General features: G+C 22.7%; 3 protein-coding genes across 5 annotated transcripts in view; 1 reads left to right on the forward strand and 2 right to left on the reverse strand.

Annotated features, from left to right (window-relative positions):
* The window catches only part of LOC126902461 (presequence protease, mitochondrial), a 3,739-nt gene extending 3,504 nt beyond the window's left edge, over positions 1–235 (reverse strand). Inside the window, exon 1 of the mRNA XM_050679760.1 lies at positions 91–235. The gene's annotated coding sequence lies outside the window, so the exon portion shown is untranslated. The remainder of the gene's footprint in view (positions 1–90) is intronic.
* Positions 236–1,384: 1,149 nt separating this feature from the next.
* Positions 1,385–13,011, reverse strand: LOC126900875 (biotin--protein ligase). Of its 3 annotated transcripts, none has more exons than XM_050676880.1 (18): positions 12,743–13,009; positions 12,441–12,663; positions 12,242–12,387; positions 11,988–12,161; positions 11,770–11,929; positions 11,431–11,523; positions 11,253–11,364; positions 8,568–8,891; positions 8,243–8,503; positions 5,290–5,619; positions 4,897–5,056; positions 4,665–4,835; positions 4,007–4,189; positions 3,153–3,285; positions 2,912–3,075; positions 2,717–2,831; positions 2,419–2,632; positions 1,385–2,347 (listed from the first exon to the last, which is right to left on the reverse strand). In XM_050676880.1, the coding sequence occupies exons 2-18, from the start codon at positions 12,586–12,588 to the stop codon at positions 2,176–2,178; spliced, it is 3,060 nt and encodes a 1,019-aa protein (XP_050532837.1). In that variant the 5' UTR covers positions 12,589–12,663; positions 12,743–13,009; the 3' UTR covers positions 1,385–2,175. The 3 variants fall into 3 exon arrangements, with proteins under 3 accessions (XP_050532837.1, XP_050532836.1, XP_050532838.1); XM_050676879.1 differs by having other exon boundaries at positions 12,737–13,009; XM_050676881.1 differs by lacking the exon at positions 1,385–2,347 and having other exon boundaries at positions 2,473–2,648; positions 12,737–13,011.
* A 2,109-nt stretch (positions 13,012–15,120) lies between these two features.
* LOC126901254 (proteasome subunit alpha type-3) lies at positions 15,121–16,710 on the forward strand. Its single transcript, XM_050677612.1, has 6 exons — positions 15,121–15,285; positions 15,538–15,620; positions 15,683–15,806; positions 15,863–16,111; positions 16,167–16,279; positions 16,369–16,710. Exons 1-6 carry the CDS (start codon positions 15,265–15,267, stop codon positions 16,538–16,540), a joined length of 762 nt encoding a protein of 253 aa, XP_050533569.1. The 5' UTR covers positions 15,121–15,264; the 3' UTR covers positions 16,541–16,710.
* Positions 16,711–17,118: the final 408 nt, after the last annotated feature.

The following is a 17,118-nucleotide window of genomic DNA, read 5'->3' on the forward strand; positions in this document are numbered from 1 at the left end:
ATATATATATATATATATATATATATATATATTACAACAATACATTTCAAAAAGTAATAATTTTCTTATAATAATATCTGTGTCCCTTACTTTTAAGATATATGTTTTAAATATGTGGCTGAGTTTTAAGCATTTTACTTGTAAACATATAAAACATTTTAAACAAGAATAAAGAACACAACTTAAAAAACATTACAATGTCTTATCATTATTAAAACCAAAACTTTTTAAGATTACAACCTGATTATAAATAAGTCTTATCTATCTATCTAATAGTAGTATTTATAACTGTAGTATGAATATGTACCACCCAGATCCTCTGTTATTTAGATCCTTATGCGTCAATAGATCTCTATGCGCAACTAGATCCATAATATCACAGATAAAAAAGAACTTAATTATGTGTGCTAATAAAAATAATTGCAATACTTTGCGTTATTGATAACAAGAAAAATAAATAACAACGATAGGGTGGGTTTTCAAATGTTTTCAAGTTCTATTATCGAGATGACAGAATATCACTATATCATCTATCATCATAGATGACAGTTATCAAGTAATTCGGGGTACTGATCCCGGGAATCTAAGTAATAGGTTAACGTCTAAAACATAGAATAGCCTAATTTTACGTTTGGATGCTATGTTCCCTAGCCCACCTAGTTAAGCCGATACTTTTTCTCATCTATACCAATAAAGGCAAAATTACCAACAAAAATTGTTTAGACATACGTCCTTATGTAACCGAACACTTATATATGGCTCTGTTTACTGAAAATATTGTATAATTTATTAGATTATGGTGAATACTTAACTTATTCCTATAATAAAAATATTGTTATCTTTAAAGGCCAAATCTAATGAGGCTAACATCAACTTCACAAATCATCATTCGTTCAAAGTCAATTCATTTTTATTTCATAAATAATGACTAGGAACAAAATTTATTAAAACCTGTGCAATATTTAAAATAACCTTTTGATATAAACATATTAATATTTATTACCTCCTATTCAGCATCTATAACGATAAAAGTCGAAACAATTATTTCTAAGCTAAATTAAAACAAAAATATTTTTATTGTTAAACCCCCTTAATTAAATCTTTAACACATTTAATGACTCTTTGTGTATTGTGTAATTTTATTTAAATCACGAATAAAAAATATAAACATACATATTCACTTAATATTTTAATATATGATATAGATATCAGATAAATTTTAGATTTTTTCAAAATTAAAACTACATTATATTATTTTCTTATTTTTTTTTTTTTATAATAAACTATTAGAGTGATACACTTGAATGTTATAATTTAATTGTATCACCAGAGTATACTACAACATTAAAAATGTTGATGGTCATTTTTAATTAATATACAAAAATAATTTATGTGATAACAACAATGTATTTTACAAAAAACAAAATAATATAACAGCTAAACTTTACTTTTTAAAATAACAATTTCAATATAAATAACAATAATAATGCAATTATTTATACTATATTAAGTACAATAAATTAATAATACACAACATATAGCATTAGAAAAAACTTATAATTAATGATTTCTAATGCATTACTGCTTCATCTATAATATATTTTATACATAAAATCATTGAACTGATTTAATGGTATTCACAAATCAGGTTTCTATCTCATTTATAATACTTTATTCTTAAAATAGACATTATAAGAAATAACAATACTCTAATTGGGGTAAACATATACTTAATTATTTATAAAAAAATTGACTGAAAAATATTTTAAGTAAATAATTTATATTAAAACTGTTTTATTACAATATAACAAAAAATATAATAAAATTTCACTAAAAAAAATAGTAACAAAATATTAATACTAAACTTAAGCACAAAAATTTAGCATAAGTAGAAAATATTAGATGGAATGTATAAGTTTTATGATAATTTAACTAGTTGATGAATTATAACAGTTTATAATAATAACTCAGTCATCAAAACAGTATAATATAGTGCAAATAATACAACTATTATTTTTTTAAATGTTTCAATCTTAATAATTACATAAATAAGCATACATAATATTATTAATCTCTATTAAGTCATTTTTACAAACTTCCAACCATTAGAAAAATTCTTGTAATAAAAATTTTTAATCATACATAATATAACTTTAAACATTTATAGTAAAAAAATTATTTTGGGGCTATAAGACCAGCAAACATGTCAAAAGAATTTCCATCAGGTCTTACATCTACAATCTCTCCATCTTCAGATCGAACTCTAAGAAAGCCATGATCGTCAAGCCCTATAACTAAAGCTTTAAATGATGTTTTGTTGGGACGTAAAACTGTAACTTCAGTATTGCTGTAAACAGTAAAATTTAAAAAATATTTACTAAATTAATTAACTGCAATATACTTATTAAAATAGCATACCTATGAAGCCAGTACTTATAATAAAGGTCAAATATTATATCCACATTACCATTTTCTACTTGATTTAACAATCTTTCTAACTCACTAAATACAACTCCAAAATACTGCTCATAAGACAATGGTGCCAGTTTATTATTATTTGTGACATTGTATTCTTCAATTACATCATTTATGCATGTTGTTGGTAGACTATTATTTAAATTGACTCCACATCCTTAAAAAAACAATTACTATAAAATATGGGATTTAATATGAATAACATTAATCAAATACTAAAGAACGATTTTTAAAATAGTACCAATAGAACAAATTGCATTATTTCCCACTGCAGAACTACTGATAACTAATCCTCCAATTTTTGCATTTCCTCCAGCATAGATATCATTAGGCCACTTTAATCCTAAGTCAAGTTCCTAAAATAAATATGTCGTTAATCTTACTAGAATATATTTACAATTAAATATTAAATTAAATAATTATAAATAATATTTACATCATAACCACCAGGTAATGAACATATAGCTGATACAACTGATAATGCTACAACATGTTGTAATAATGCTAGCCTTTGACCGAGTTTTGAGTTAAATGGAATATGAAGTTGTATAGAAAACATCGCACAACCATAGGGACTCAACCATTTGTTACCACCTCTTCCTGATTATGAAAATTCAATGAAATTAAAATTATATTATTAGTACTGTACAATATATATCAATAAAAAATATTTTTACCAATTCCAGTTATTTGTTGTTTAGGGATAACTACAAGACCATGTTTTAGTATTGGGTCATGTAAAAGTCTCATCGAAGTTGACATGACATCTCCAAATATTACTATACGTCCTAAATATTCTGTTTGTAGATTCTTTATTTAAACAAAAATCATAAATATTTTCTTAAATAACAATAAAATAAAAAATGTTAAAATTATTTATGATAACTACTTAGTTTAATTTCCCTACTTTCATAAATTAACACTTAATGTTATTCGTTCGTAAATTTAATTACTTTATTGTATTAAGTATAACAAAATCTATAATTTTATAGTATAAAACTTATTTTTTAAATGAGTAATGCACATATTTTTAACTCTAAATAGTAATTATTATGTCTTTAAATTATTCAAACATTAAAAAAAATACATTTTTAGAAATTTCATACAACAAAAAAATTTAGATGCTTAAGGCAAACTTTTAAGACCATCTTTTCTTCAAGGTTATAATCATTATAATAGATAAGGTGTTAATAGTTTAAAGGATCACATTATAAATAATAGGTGTTAGAACAAGGGTATATCTTAAGGTTATAGAAATAAGTGTGGATCCAGAAGACTTTTTTGTAGGGTGGGTATTTTAGTATTTCTTTTAAAATGAAAACCATTTTTCAAAAAGAGGACTTTTTTTTAGAACACAATTTTAATGTTAAGGGAAGACCATTGCTTCCATGACACCTCCATTGTATTTAAGTATGTATAGAAATAACCTGATTGTCATGTTATTCAGCTAATAATAATTTAGGTACCAATGAAATATAAGATTAAACTAAAAATGTTTATAGTTTTAAAATTAAAAAAATATATAACATACTTTAAAATACGCAATTTCATTGAAACTTTTTGGTATATCATCATAAATAATAGGCATTGAATTTTCACCAACATGAATAGAAATCTCATTGCTTTTACAAAACTGTACTTGTAGGTCTTTTAAAAGTAAGACATTGTTTTCAATTCCTTTGCCTTTTAAAGATTGTAAAAATTCATATTTATCCTACAACACAGAAAAATATTTATTTCATAATTTACATGTAAAAATATCTCATAAACCAAAATAAGGATATAAAAGTTATTCTTCGTAACTTAACTTTAAATATGTAAGTTATAAGAATAACTTTTTAATAAATAATCAATTTTACTGGAAGTAAATCATAGAGAATAATATATTTTATAAGTTTTAGTACAATTACTTTATAAATACATTTACTCGTTACAGTTCTAAAGAGAAATTTAATTATGAGTTTATGATTATTTTTTTAGAGTAATACAATTACTTTACCTAAAACAATTCTAAATTAACAATATGTGAGTTTTCTAATTATTCTTTAGTAACTCGAAATTACTAAATAAATGCAATTTTATTACTTATAATATATAATTGTAAAGTAATTTTGTTACAGTGACGAGTAATTTAAGTTACTTTACAACTCGAAAACGCTATAAACTAAGTAATTAATCATATTACATACACTATCATAGCCTAATAAATAGGCTGGAGTATGATTAGGTTCTTGTTCTGATGGCGGTACACTACAATCTAAACCAAGATAAGTGCTTAATAAATCTTTAAGTAATAAATTTCTCTCACTGTTTAAAGAAGAATTATCATTATTGTGTTGAAAATCAATTTCTAAATGAACCTAAAAAATATTTACTATAATTATTAAAATTGATTAAAATATTTTAATAGTATAAATGTACTTGAGAAAAAATAATTCTTCCTCCTGAAGGTACTGTAGCTAAAATGAGACTGGGTGTTTCCCAAGTATCTTCAGCTGCTAAAACTTCTACATTTATTGAATAATGTTTATTATTTGAATCATAAACATCCACAAAATCAAAATCATTTGTTTTTTTTTCACTAATTAAAAAAAAGTTTTTATGTTATAATTTACAAAATAAGATTTTTTAAAAACCATGTCATCTTAGGTGAAGTATATAACAAAAAAGTTTAGAGGACTAATTTTATTTTTATAAAATAAATTTTATATTTATTATATTACATTTAATTTTTTTGGAGAGGAATAGTGCTTAGTTTGCCAAAATCCAAACATGCTTATTATAGTTAAAAAAATTTTAATAAATAAAACTTACTTAGTTTCTGTTGAAAATTGAGTGTTGTAAGATGTACTTGGTTGATAGCATAAAAAGTGATGTAAGAGCGAGATTCGAATTGATAATGGACGATATGTAAAACTAACTAAGTCATCAGATCGAACTTCTGCCATACTAAAGGCACTTGGAAGTAAAGTTCCAAGAAAATCAGAACAAATACTGAGAATTCTACCACCTTCAATTAATAGGTATTTTTCAAGTAGTGCATAAAGTTTTTCTGGTACAGAACCATATATAACAACCATGGTAGCTTGAGTACTCCATGGAGATTGAAGCATTTTTTCTAAACTTAAGATATATATTGTATACCTAAACATATATTAAAAACTTAATATGTAAATTAACTTTACTTTAGTAAACTTGTCAACAATAATTTATTTAAATGACTTACATCTATTAAAGACTTAAACTTAAGAATAATGACTCAATAACATCTGAAATCACTACAATAAAAGATACTAACACATAAAATAAACTTAACATACACAAAACTAAAAATAAAAAAAATAAATTTGATTTTTTTACACTACAGTTATTAATAGTTTCACAAAAAAAATGAATATGCCATATAGATTATTATACATAAAAATATTTAATTTTAGTATTTCAACTATAAAGCAGATTTATATGCATTTATTAATTTAGTTAAGTTATTCCAAACACATCAGCCAATATAAATTTATAATAATAGGCTAGGAAACTTATGTAATTCAACTGTGTTTATAGTAAATAGGGATAAGTTTATTTCCTAATAAAAAAAAAAAAAATTTCTTCCTTACTGTATACTCCAACAACAAATTTTTAAAAACATGGGTTCTTTTAACATTTCTCAAAAAAATTATACAAATTAATTCATTACAAATCTTATAAATACAAACAGAATGAAATATATTTTTTGAATTTAAAAATAAGACTACTAATATATGAGTCTACAATAGTTGAAAAAATTGAGAAAACACCCATATTTATTTTCTGTGGATTTCCATCTAGATACATTTTTAACTATAAAATTAAAAATACAAATTTAATGTATAGCAATGACTAACAATTTGTACAGAATGTAGTTTATAAGGAGAAAATATATTCAATTTTGTGATATTTTCTAATAAAATATTAGGAAGTTGATAGTATGTTTTTTGAATATAATTTTTCAAACTTTATTTTGAACTATAACATTATTTTCTCTTATAATTTTTATTAAAATTAAAATTTATGTAGTTTTGATATTTTAATTTTTACAATGAAAATAATTCAAAGGATGTATCTTAAAATATAATAATTTAAATAAAAACATTTTTTTTATCTGCGAATATATTATGTTTAAATGATCAATTAGCCTACTATAGTTAAATTGGTATGTACTAGGAAGAATGTTAAGTGAAATGGATTTTGTGACTTTCTGCAACCCTTAATATATATCTTATTAAAAAAATACAAATATTTTATAGAAGGAATGGTTTTTATAGAATATATACAAATGTATAGAATACATTGGTTTGTATATTAGATATGCCACAATAAATAATGATAGTTTTGTTAAGTTATTTTAACATACTTAAATAAATTTTGAAAATCATATTAACAAATTGCTTGTCTGTTATAACAACGTCATAACACAAAAATCGTCATTTTGAGTATGCAAATATTAATAATGCTGCATATTGGTTAGTTTTAATACAACAGGTAGAAAACGATATGTAAAAATACAAAATTAACTCCTAGGTAGCAGTTGGGACATTATTGCGTTATCATTGTTTTACCCATTTTAAATCAAAACAGTTTTATCTCATTTAGTGTTTTGTCAGCTATCATAACCAGATTTTAGCTTTTTTCAAAGAACTTCTAATTTTTATTAATGCGTTATTACTACAAAGGTATAATAAGTTTTTTATTTGTTTGTTAAAGTGTGTTATTTGACCTTATAGACAAAAATTATTCATAAATAAAAATCAATCTTCCCATTTATATTTAAAATACCTATGTTAACTGCTACTCTTATAATAATATTGCTATAGATGAGAACTGAAAACATTAAACGTTTTTATGGCATATCCTTTATTAAAATAATTGAGTAAATTAATATAAATTAAAAAAATTATTTATCACTTTATTGTTAATTATATTTTTAAAAATGATTTTTTTGTTATGTTCTGTTATTGTTATAGCATACCATAAAATTTATACCATAAAATATTAACTTAAAAAACCAAAAATTATTTATATATCAAAACTCATAAATATATAGATCTTATATCGTTATATTAAATAATAATTTTTAACTATCTATTTTTTTTTCAATGTTAAAAATTTATATGGCATATTCTTATTTGTATAAAAATTCGAATGAAAAAAATAAAGACAAATTATTAAATTGAAATATAAAATTATATTTAAAAAAATTATTGTTATGTAACAGAAAAAATTAGTATTGAAAAAAGATTTTAGATATAGAATTGGGAATATTTATTATAATAGAAATTTTCATTACTTCAATAAATATTTATTATGAATAATTCTATGTGCAACTTTAAGTTACTGCTACAGAGAATAAAAGTAATGAAACACCCCAATCATCTAGGAATCCAGATATATACTTAATAAAAATTAAACTATGAAAGTTTTTATTTTTTACATTTTCTACAGATGGAAATTTAGAAATAAATATTTCTTTAGTTATTTATACTTTAATCAATTATTATTATCATAATTACATACATTTTCTACTAATACAACCATTGCATATTAGATAATTTACTAAAAACAGTATCTTTCTATGTAATGATATTAAGATTAGTTAAGCAAATATATGTATATTTAATATTAATAAATTAACTTTATTCTAACTCGTGTTACAAGGAATTTTTTTTTATCTAAAGCAGATAGTTATTTATAAAAAAGGAGATGTGATATCATCCTTTTTTTTTAGACCAACCTGTATCTATGCAAAATAGCTTCTAAAGAGTTTGAAATTTGTTGTGCGCTAGAAGCACTATCACTAAAAATAATTATATTAGGAGGTTTGCCAGTTTTTATTTCTCCTCTATGCTGTACTGGCGTATGACACCGTGTTCTTGATTCAGGATGGTTAGTGAAATCTGAGAATGACTTATTGTTTCTTATTAAAGAAACTGAATTATAGTTTCCTCTCTTGAGAATTCCAAATACATCAGGGCTACTTTTTATAGGTTTAATTCTAAACAAAAATAAAATATTAAAAATGTATGTTATATAATTGTTAAATATTAGTTTTAGGTTACCCATTAGATAAACTTTTTATGTTATTGGAAATAGGACATAGAATTGATTTTTTTAAATCTAATGATTCACTAGAACTAGAACATGATGAATTGCAATTGATATCATTAAAATTTATCATTTCATTTTGATGTACATCTGTTTCATAGTTGTTACAAAATCGTACATATTGAATATTATCTTTGGAAGTATTATGAATGCTAGTAACGTTTTTTGAGCATTTAGTTTCAACAAATTCACTATACACATTATCAGATTTACTTTTAACAATATGATGGTCATCAACATTTATTAAAGATTCAACATCTTTGGAAATAATCACTGAACTATAAAAAAAATTGCATGTTAGATTTCTTAAATTTATTATACAAATTATAGTTTTGTGAAAGTTTTTTTTAATAACCATTAATTTTAGACTATGTTCAAATTATTTTGTTTAGTGTTTGTCAATGATATTGATTTTTTGATTAGATATTGCTGACTTTCTTCATTTTTCCACAATATAGATTATAATTGAAAAAAAAACTGTTTGAATATTGGTTATTTTTTAAAATTTATATTATTTCGTATTAGGCTAAAAACTGTTTGTGATAATCTTGTGAACATTTTTTAGATTAGATTTTTTATTATGATATTGTTGTTATTTCTTATTTTTAACAAAACACAAAGGTATGAGGAGAAATAGAGAAAAGAATGTCAGAATTAGAAGATATACAGCAACAACTAGTTGAACTTAATCTTAAAAATATAATGAAATTATTAAACTCAAAAAAAAAAATCCCTTCTTTTAGATGATAGTCATGAAGATCATGTAAAAGTTTAAATTTTATTTTCAAAAAAAAGAAGAAAAATTGTTTTTAGTTATAATTTATAAAGCAATAAAAAAATATAAACAGCACTTATAATTTTTTTTTATTTAAAACCAAAAAACTGAAACTATACTAGTAATATTCAAAAAACCCCAAATTCATTCATTTAGTATAACCAAATTATAATGATAAATTTTTATTACAAAAAAAAAATCATTTCTTCATAATAAAAAGTAATTTGAAAATATTTGGTTTTCGTTATGAAATATAGCTATTATTATCTGATTTGATTGGTATACCATAGTCTGATTTTTATAACAATAGTAACTTAATGGTATTCTTAAAAATAAAAAAATGTTGAAAATATTTAAATATTAAATTTAATTTTTTTTTCCTTATCGATTTATTTTTTCATAAAATATTGGGCACAACTTTTTTATATTAGGATATAATATTACTGAAATTAAGTATGATATTGATATTTAAAAATATATCATTGACGAACCATAATATTTTTTATTAATCACTACAATGAATAAAAAAAAAATTAATTTTCTTTTAAAAATTTTGATGATTATTTTATAACTATCAATTGCCATGTTATGAGCATTTTAATAAATGGTGTAGGATGAAATATGAGTAGAGTATACATATACCAGAAATTTACCCACTCATACTACATACCCATTCTTTGTATAAAAATTATTATTGATCTATCAAAATATCTTGTAAGAAAATGGTTTGTTCAAAATTTAGAATATTTTTATCCTTTTTAGTGATAAATAATAAAAATATATCTGTTAAACATTGTCTAAAAAGACATAAATTATTTAAAAAAAAAAAATGAACAAAATAATAATTGGATCAAAAGTAATAAGTAATGTAATTTATATCTGAAATACTCTGTTGGTCAGAATTATTTTTGTTTTTATTACTATAGTATATGAGTTTAAAAACATAAAAAACTTGATTATAAATAAATAAACATTCTCCAACTTGCACCTTAAGGTTAAGGAAAAATACTTTTTTTTATTTTGTCACAGATATTTTTTGAGAATATTTAACAAAATAATCTACATGAAAAACAAACGAATTAAATATCTCTGATTAATATTAATCAAATTATAAGGTTTATTATTTATAGAATTTACTTATTTTTATTATTTTAAATATAATGTAGTATAAATATTTATGTCATGTTACAATAATTTCTAATATAAAATTTGAAAGGGTTTTATTAAACATTTTTTACAATTTAAATAAAAACTGTTTTATTTCAATGTTTGTTTAACAAAATTTTTATTTCATCTTGAAAACTTTAGAAAAAAAAATTGATTATTCAATGACGTAAATTTAACACTAATTTTTTAATTTAATTATTTATTTGTAATATTTTGTATACACTATTAATATATAGTAATTCCATAAACTAGATATATTACATTTTCTAGAAATTAAGTACATGCTTTATATAAATTTTACTTTTTAATTTAATTAGCAATAATATTTTGAATGATATATTTATATATTATTTGAATTGTATTGATTTATAATATATTCAGCAGTTTTTTTATCAACCAAAATAAAACAAAAAAAAATTTCGATAGCCTTTTTTTTGGGATTTATAATTTATAAATTTTTATTTAAGTGTATATAAAGGAGTTTTCAAGTACCAAGCTCTGCAACTTATTCAATTTTAAATTAATTCACATTCGTAAATAGAATATCACTTGATTTTTACTGAAAATAAGACAAATTAATAAATAATTTGTTCCTTTTTAAAATTAAAATTTAATTTGGACAATTTTTCAATAAGTTGTACTATTGTTGTATTCCTAATTTGTTTTTATACGCGAATTATTGAAAAAAATATGTTACCCATAATGTGTAGGTTTTCCAGAAATAGAAACTTTAGCTGCAGTCTGTGACACACCACAAAGTGCATCACAAAATATTTTCCATTGAATAGCTGTAATAGGGGTGACTTTATCTATCAAAAAAAAAAAACTTGAGCGATATTATATAATTACATAGACATATCTGTATTCTCGTATACCTCCTGGATCTTCTAAGCAATAAGCAAAATTAATAGTTGATGTGATAAATTCATGATTATCAATGGCACATGCTTGACCTTCAACTTTTACAGCTATAATGAAAATAATTAATAACAAATTAATAAAGGAGAAAGTTTTAAGAAAAATTTATTTTTTAATGCTAAATTATTGAAATAATAAAATATTTTTAAATAATAAATAAGTTTATTAACAGTAAAAGTAAATTCATTATTTTTGTTTGAATAATTTAATATATGTCATAAACAATGAAAATATATAACTTTAATAATTAATAAGTTTAAATTATTTAATTTTCTTAAATCAATTTATATACTAACTTTGTATTCTATAAAGTTCCATGTTATTTCCTAAAAATATTGGGTATGAATTGTCCATAAATATTTTACTAAGCATAGCTAAATGATTTAAATCAGTTTCCATTAATAAACTGAAGTTTTCTCTTGCATACCAAGCTTTAAGATTACCGTAGTTTTCAATCTATGTAAAAACAAATAATTAAATAATTATTGTTTCATAAGTAGACAATGTTACTTACTGTACAATATTGCACCACATTTTGTCGTTGATTGAATATTTGGTAATTAGCTTCAATTAATAAATGTATTATAGAATCTACATCCAATTTTAAGGAAGAGTGAGTATTTAACAAAACTGGAAATGCTACTTTATAACTAGGTATTTGAATCCAAGTATCTAAATTTAAAATTTGCTACTTGAACAAAAAAATATCTATGTAATAAAAATAATAGCACAACAATGAAAAAATTAGGTTTTTATTGAAACTTTTACCTCAGGAAATATAGAACATGATCTTTTATGACCCATAATTGAGACAATTTGATCAAGTTGAGCAAATTGAGAATATTTACAGCTATCAGAAGAAATACCACGAGGTCTAAATAACTTAAAAATTTTACTATAACAAGTACCTAGGTCTAAAAAATAAAAATTTTTAAAACAAATAAATAAATAGAAACACTCAACATACTTTCATTGTCTATATCAGTAAAGTCTTTTTCTTTATACATTACTATTGATCTACTGTTCAGAATGAATTTTTTTAAATTTGCCTTTAAATTAGCCAGTCGGTATGACTGAAACAAAGTGGCAGCCATATAGTATAATGTTAGAAGCATATTTTAACAGGATGTCATCAAAAGGCCAATGACTGTTATATTTTAAATAATTGTACACCAATAATCCATTAGTTTCTAAGAATGAAAATTATTAACAATAATGTTATTGAATATTACAGCTTAACTTTAAGGTAAACAAGATAGTTACAATTACATGAATGTGATGAGCAACAATAATTGTTCGTATGACAACTAAATATTTAAAGCAAAACGTTACATAAAAATATAAGGATTATAAGCAATTTTTTAACATAGTGAAATGATGATGAAAATGCCGCCCAACACTTAGATGACATTCAACTGACTTTCTTCATTAACGAATAAACTAAATAAAATATACATTAAAAATGAAAGTAAAAAAAAAAATGATAATAAATGATGAATAAAATTAATGATTCTTCAACTTGTAATTACTGCAATATTATATTATATCTTAACAACAGCTATTTGATAACTGTAAATTATGATAAGACATTGATTACTCAGTATAATGATAACACTAAATAACAAATGTATTGACATCTGAACTACTATATTGACAAAATTTAGTTTAGTTTGTCATGTACTTATTATATTATAATATATAATCATGGTTAATTATAAATTTTCAACAATTACGGAGGAGCGATGTCTCTTCAGTTAATTTTTTATTATTTATACTTGCAGAAACAGACTATTGGGTTTGAATTAAATAATATTTAAAATAAGTATTTACTACAAACAAACATTATAAACTTAAAATATACAATACAAACAAAATAATAAATTATAACATTAAGGTTACAACTAAATGAAGTTTTTTATACAAAATCAAGGAGTTAATTTTTAACAAGAAATTGTAATACTTTATTTGTTTCATCGTGGTTAGGACCTAAAGTTGATGACAAGTGAATTCCCATTTCTATTTGGTTCCGTATATCTTAGTATTTTTTTTCATTTAGTGAATATAAGTTGTTAGCTGGATCTGACAAATATCATATATTGGTGGTGAATTTTTGACTATAAGTTAACTGTGGGTTTATCTTGTGTGTCCTATTTTTAGCCCGTTGGTAATTATCTCATGTTTTCTAGGGGTGTGGTGTACATTAGTATAAGAGTCGATGTGTGTTTTTATCTCATCCAATTGGGTGCTACAAGTGTACCACGTTTTATTCTATTCTTGAAAACAGTAGGAATGTATCTTTTTTTTTTTGTGTCATAAAAATTAATTTTTAATTGTTCGCGTGTTGTTGTTAATGTAACATCTTTAGCTACTTTATCTGCCAGTTCATTACTTACAATGTTTATAAGGCCAGGTACCCACATATGTGCTATAAGAAAGTCAAATTTTGGAAGCCTGTAGAATTTGCTTTGTATAAATCTTAAAACATCGCTTGGATTATATTTGTTTTGAATACCTAAAATAGCACTAAGCGAACATTTCTACACTGATGCATCAAAAAAAAAAAAATAATTTAGGTATAGAGATAATAAGGGGCACAAAAATGTAACTGTACAGATTAAACAGTAATACATCTATAGACACAACTGAAACAATTAACATACTAAACATTGAACATCATAGAAGCACAGAATGAAAAATATTCGACAATCTTTTCTTCAGTTTAATTTCTATTTAAAACCTACGATTTATATAAAAACAAATAAACAGTAATATATTAAAAATAAAAATGTTGGTAGGCATATGTTGCCTATAAAATTTAGCTATTCCTTTAATTTGTTTTTCATTAATACATCGAAAGAAGTATTATAATCGCTAGTAAAATCATTAAATATTGATTCTAAACTGTTAATTTTAGAAAGTTTGTTGTAATTTTAAAATACAAAAAACACAATTATAATTTGCCCTCCATAATTTCCTAATTTTGAGATATTATTCTAAATAAGTGAAATAGAGATTTTATTCCTTTTTTACAGACGATAAGTTCTGCGTAATTTTGAGTTTTTTTGATCAGTTAACTTTTAAATTAATATTTGAATAATTAAATTAGTTAATATAAAATAACATAATAAAAGTATTAAAAATTAATGAATAATGTAGAAATAATATTATTCTATGGTAAATAATTTTTATCTTGATAATTTTTGTCATAATAACACAACTGTTTATAGACACAAGTATAATAATTTTTATGAATAATATATATTAATATATATATATATTTTTTAACAACCATACTATAGTAGAAACGCAATAAACATTTTAAACTTTTTTACGTTTAATTTATTATCTGATCATGTTCAGACCGATTTACGTCAATGTTCAATTTAACCTAATATGTTTTAAATCGGCGTCTGATATGATATACTATGTTTTTTAAGTAAACATTCGATTCATAACAGTAGAAATTAATTATACATAGAAATTATTAGAATCAATAATGCAACCTGAAACGATTTTTGAAACGGGTTTATCAGACCTGATCTGAATTTAATTATAAATTGTTGAAGTTTGATTTAAGAGAAAGGGAGTTTATTGCTTAGAAAAATGGACACTCTTCATTTTTAAGGTTAGGTTTTTTACTTTTTATTTATTTGCTTTATCAGTATGCACTATTCTGATACTTCAATTTAATTTTCATAATTTTTTTAATTACATTTTATTCAAAGTTGTTTGCTAGTCTTTCATTATTTTTATATTTATTATAAATTCTAATTGACTTTTATAAATACAAAATGAGTTCTATTGGAACTGGTGTAAGTATAATTTTTTTTAATTTTCAAAGATTAACATATTATTTATATTCTTCTTTTTCCTCGCTTTAATCCCAACTACTTGGGGTCGGTCAAGTAGTTGATATTATTATTAATATTAATAATACTAACATATTATTTATATATATCTAAAAAATTCTCAAAACTTAACTTATAGTTTTTAGTATAACTTACTGATAATGGTTATATACTATACAATTTTATTTTAATATTTTTGATACATTTATTGCATAGTATGATTTATCAGCATCTCAATTTTCTCCTGATGGTAGAGTATTTCAAGTTGAGTATGCATTTAAAGCGGTTGAAAATAGTGGGTATGATAATTAATCTTTGTTTTTGCTATTCATCACTTTAAAATTATTTAATATGTATATAGAACAGCAATTGCTTTACGTGGTTCTGATGGTATTGTGTTTGCTGTTGAAAAGTTAATCACATCTAAGTTACATGAAGATGGAACAGGAAAAAGAGTACATAGCGTAGAAAATCATATAGGAATGGTATATTTTTTTATTAACTTATGAGTTTGTTTATTTTATAGTAAATCTATTTTTAGGCAGTTGGTGGTTTAACAGCTGATGCTAGTGCTATATTAGATGTAGCTCGAGAAGAAGCTAAATCGTTCCGGCAAACATACAATGTACCTATTTCACTAAAATATTTAAATGAAAGACTTTCTATGTATATACATGCTCATACACTATACAGTGCTATCAGGCCATTTGGTTGTGCTGTTATTATTGGAGCTTATGATTGCCATGATGGCCCTGAAATGTATATGATTGATCCCGCTGGAGTTTCATTTGTATGTATTAGATCATTTTTATTATTATTATTTTTATTATATACTTTTATTTTAGGGATACTTTGGATGTGCAATTGGTAAAGCTAAACAAACTGCTAAAACAGAAATAGAAAAATTGAATTTAAAAACAATGTTATGCAAAGATTTAGTGAAAGAAGCAGCAAAAATGTATTTTAAAACACTTAAATTAAATAGATAAATAATTATAATTTTTAATTTTTAACACCCAATTAAAACATAAATTTTTACATTTACAGAATCTATATGGTTCATGATGAATTAAAAGATAAGCAATTTGAATTAGAACTAAGCTGGGTTGGTAGTCACACTAATGGAAAGCATGAAGAAGTATCAAAAGATATTTATGAAGAATCACTTAAATATGCTAAAGCATCATTAGATGATGATTCTGGGTCTGATGGAGAATAGCATGTTATCATGTTATTAAAAATATAATTATCAATATGTGGTATTAATACTGGTTAAAATTCAAGCTTAACAATATTTTTCAAAGTAGTTAAGTTCATTATTTTATATTCTTATGCTTTGAATAAATTAAATTTTTACTGAAAATTCTAATTAAATTTTTCATATCTGAAGATATAAATTGTTATTTATTTATATTTTTGATAAGGTGTTTTATATTTGTAATAAACAGCTTAAATTATTAAGAAAAAACTACAACAAAAATATAATTACGAATATATAATCAGATCTTATAGAAAAATGTATAATAAATTTGAATATTTATATTGTTTCCTTATTATAGAATATTCTTCTATCGGCAGGACTTCATCTCACACTGTTAATAAAATTTGTACTTGGAAAAGATAATCCCAAAGAAACTCAAATAAATAAATGTTTTTGTTGTCCAAAAAAAGTATGAAAAATTTGTCATTATAAGTGAAGGGTGATCAAATTTTTCAGTGGCCTAATTTAATTTTCCACCCTTCAAAAAGTGATATTTATATAAAAATTTAAATAATTATGCTACATTTTTTGGGAGT

The sequence above is a fragment of the Daktulosphaira vitifoliae genome, unplaced genomic scaffold (genome assembly GCF_025091365.1).
Source record: "Daktulosphaira vitifoliae isolate Bord-2020 unplaced genomic scaffold, ASM2509136v1 Scaffold_3, whole genome shotgun sequence".
Taxonomy (NCBI): Eukaryota; Metazoa; Arthropoda; class Insecta; order Hemiptera; family Phylloxeridae; genus Daktulosphaira; species Daktulosphaira vitifoliae.

Excerpts from the sequence above, each read along its gene's own strand:
- LOC126900875 (XM_050676880.1), bottom strand. The coding sequence starts at position 12,588 with ATGCTTCTAACATTATACTATATGGCTGCCACTTTGTTTCAGTCATAC. Across the intron at positions 11,930-11,987 it reads ATGTGGTGCAATATTGTACA|ATTGAAAACTACGGTAATCT; the intron begins GTAAGTAACATT and ends GTTTTTACATAG. Across the intron at positions 3,076-3,152 it reads ACAACAAATAACTGGAATTG|GAAGAGGTGGTAACAAATGG; the intron begins GTAAAAATATTT and ends TTTCATAATCAG.
- LOC126901254 (XM_050677612.1), top strand. The coding sequence starts at position 15,265 with ATGAGTTCTATTGGAACTGGT. Across the intron at positions 15,286-15,537 it reads TGAGTTCTATTGGAACTGGT|TATGATTTATCAGCATCTCA; the intron begins GTAAGTATAATT and ends TTTATTGCATAG. Across the intron at positions 16,280-16,368 it reads GTGAAAGAAGCAGCAAAAAT|AATCTATATGGTTCATGATG; the intron begins GTATTTTAAAAC and ends TTACATTTACAG.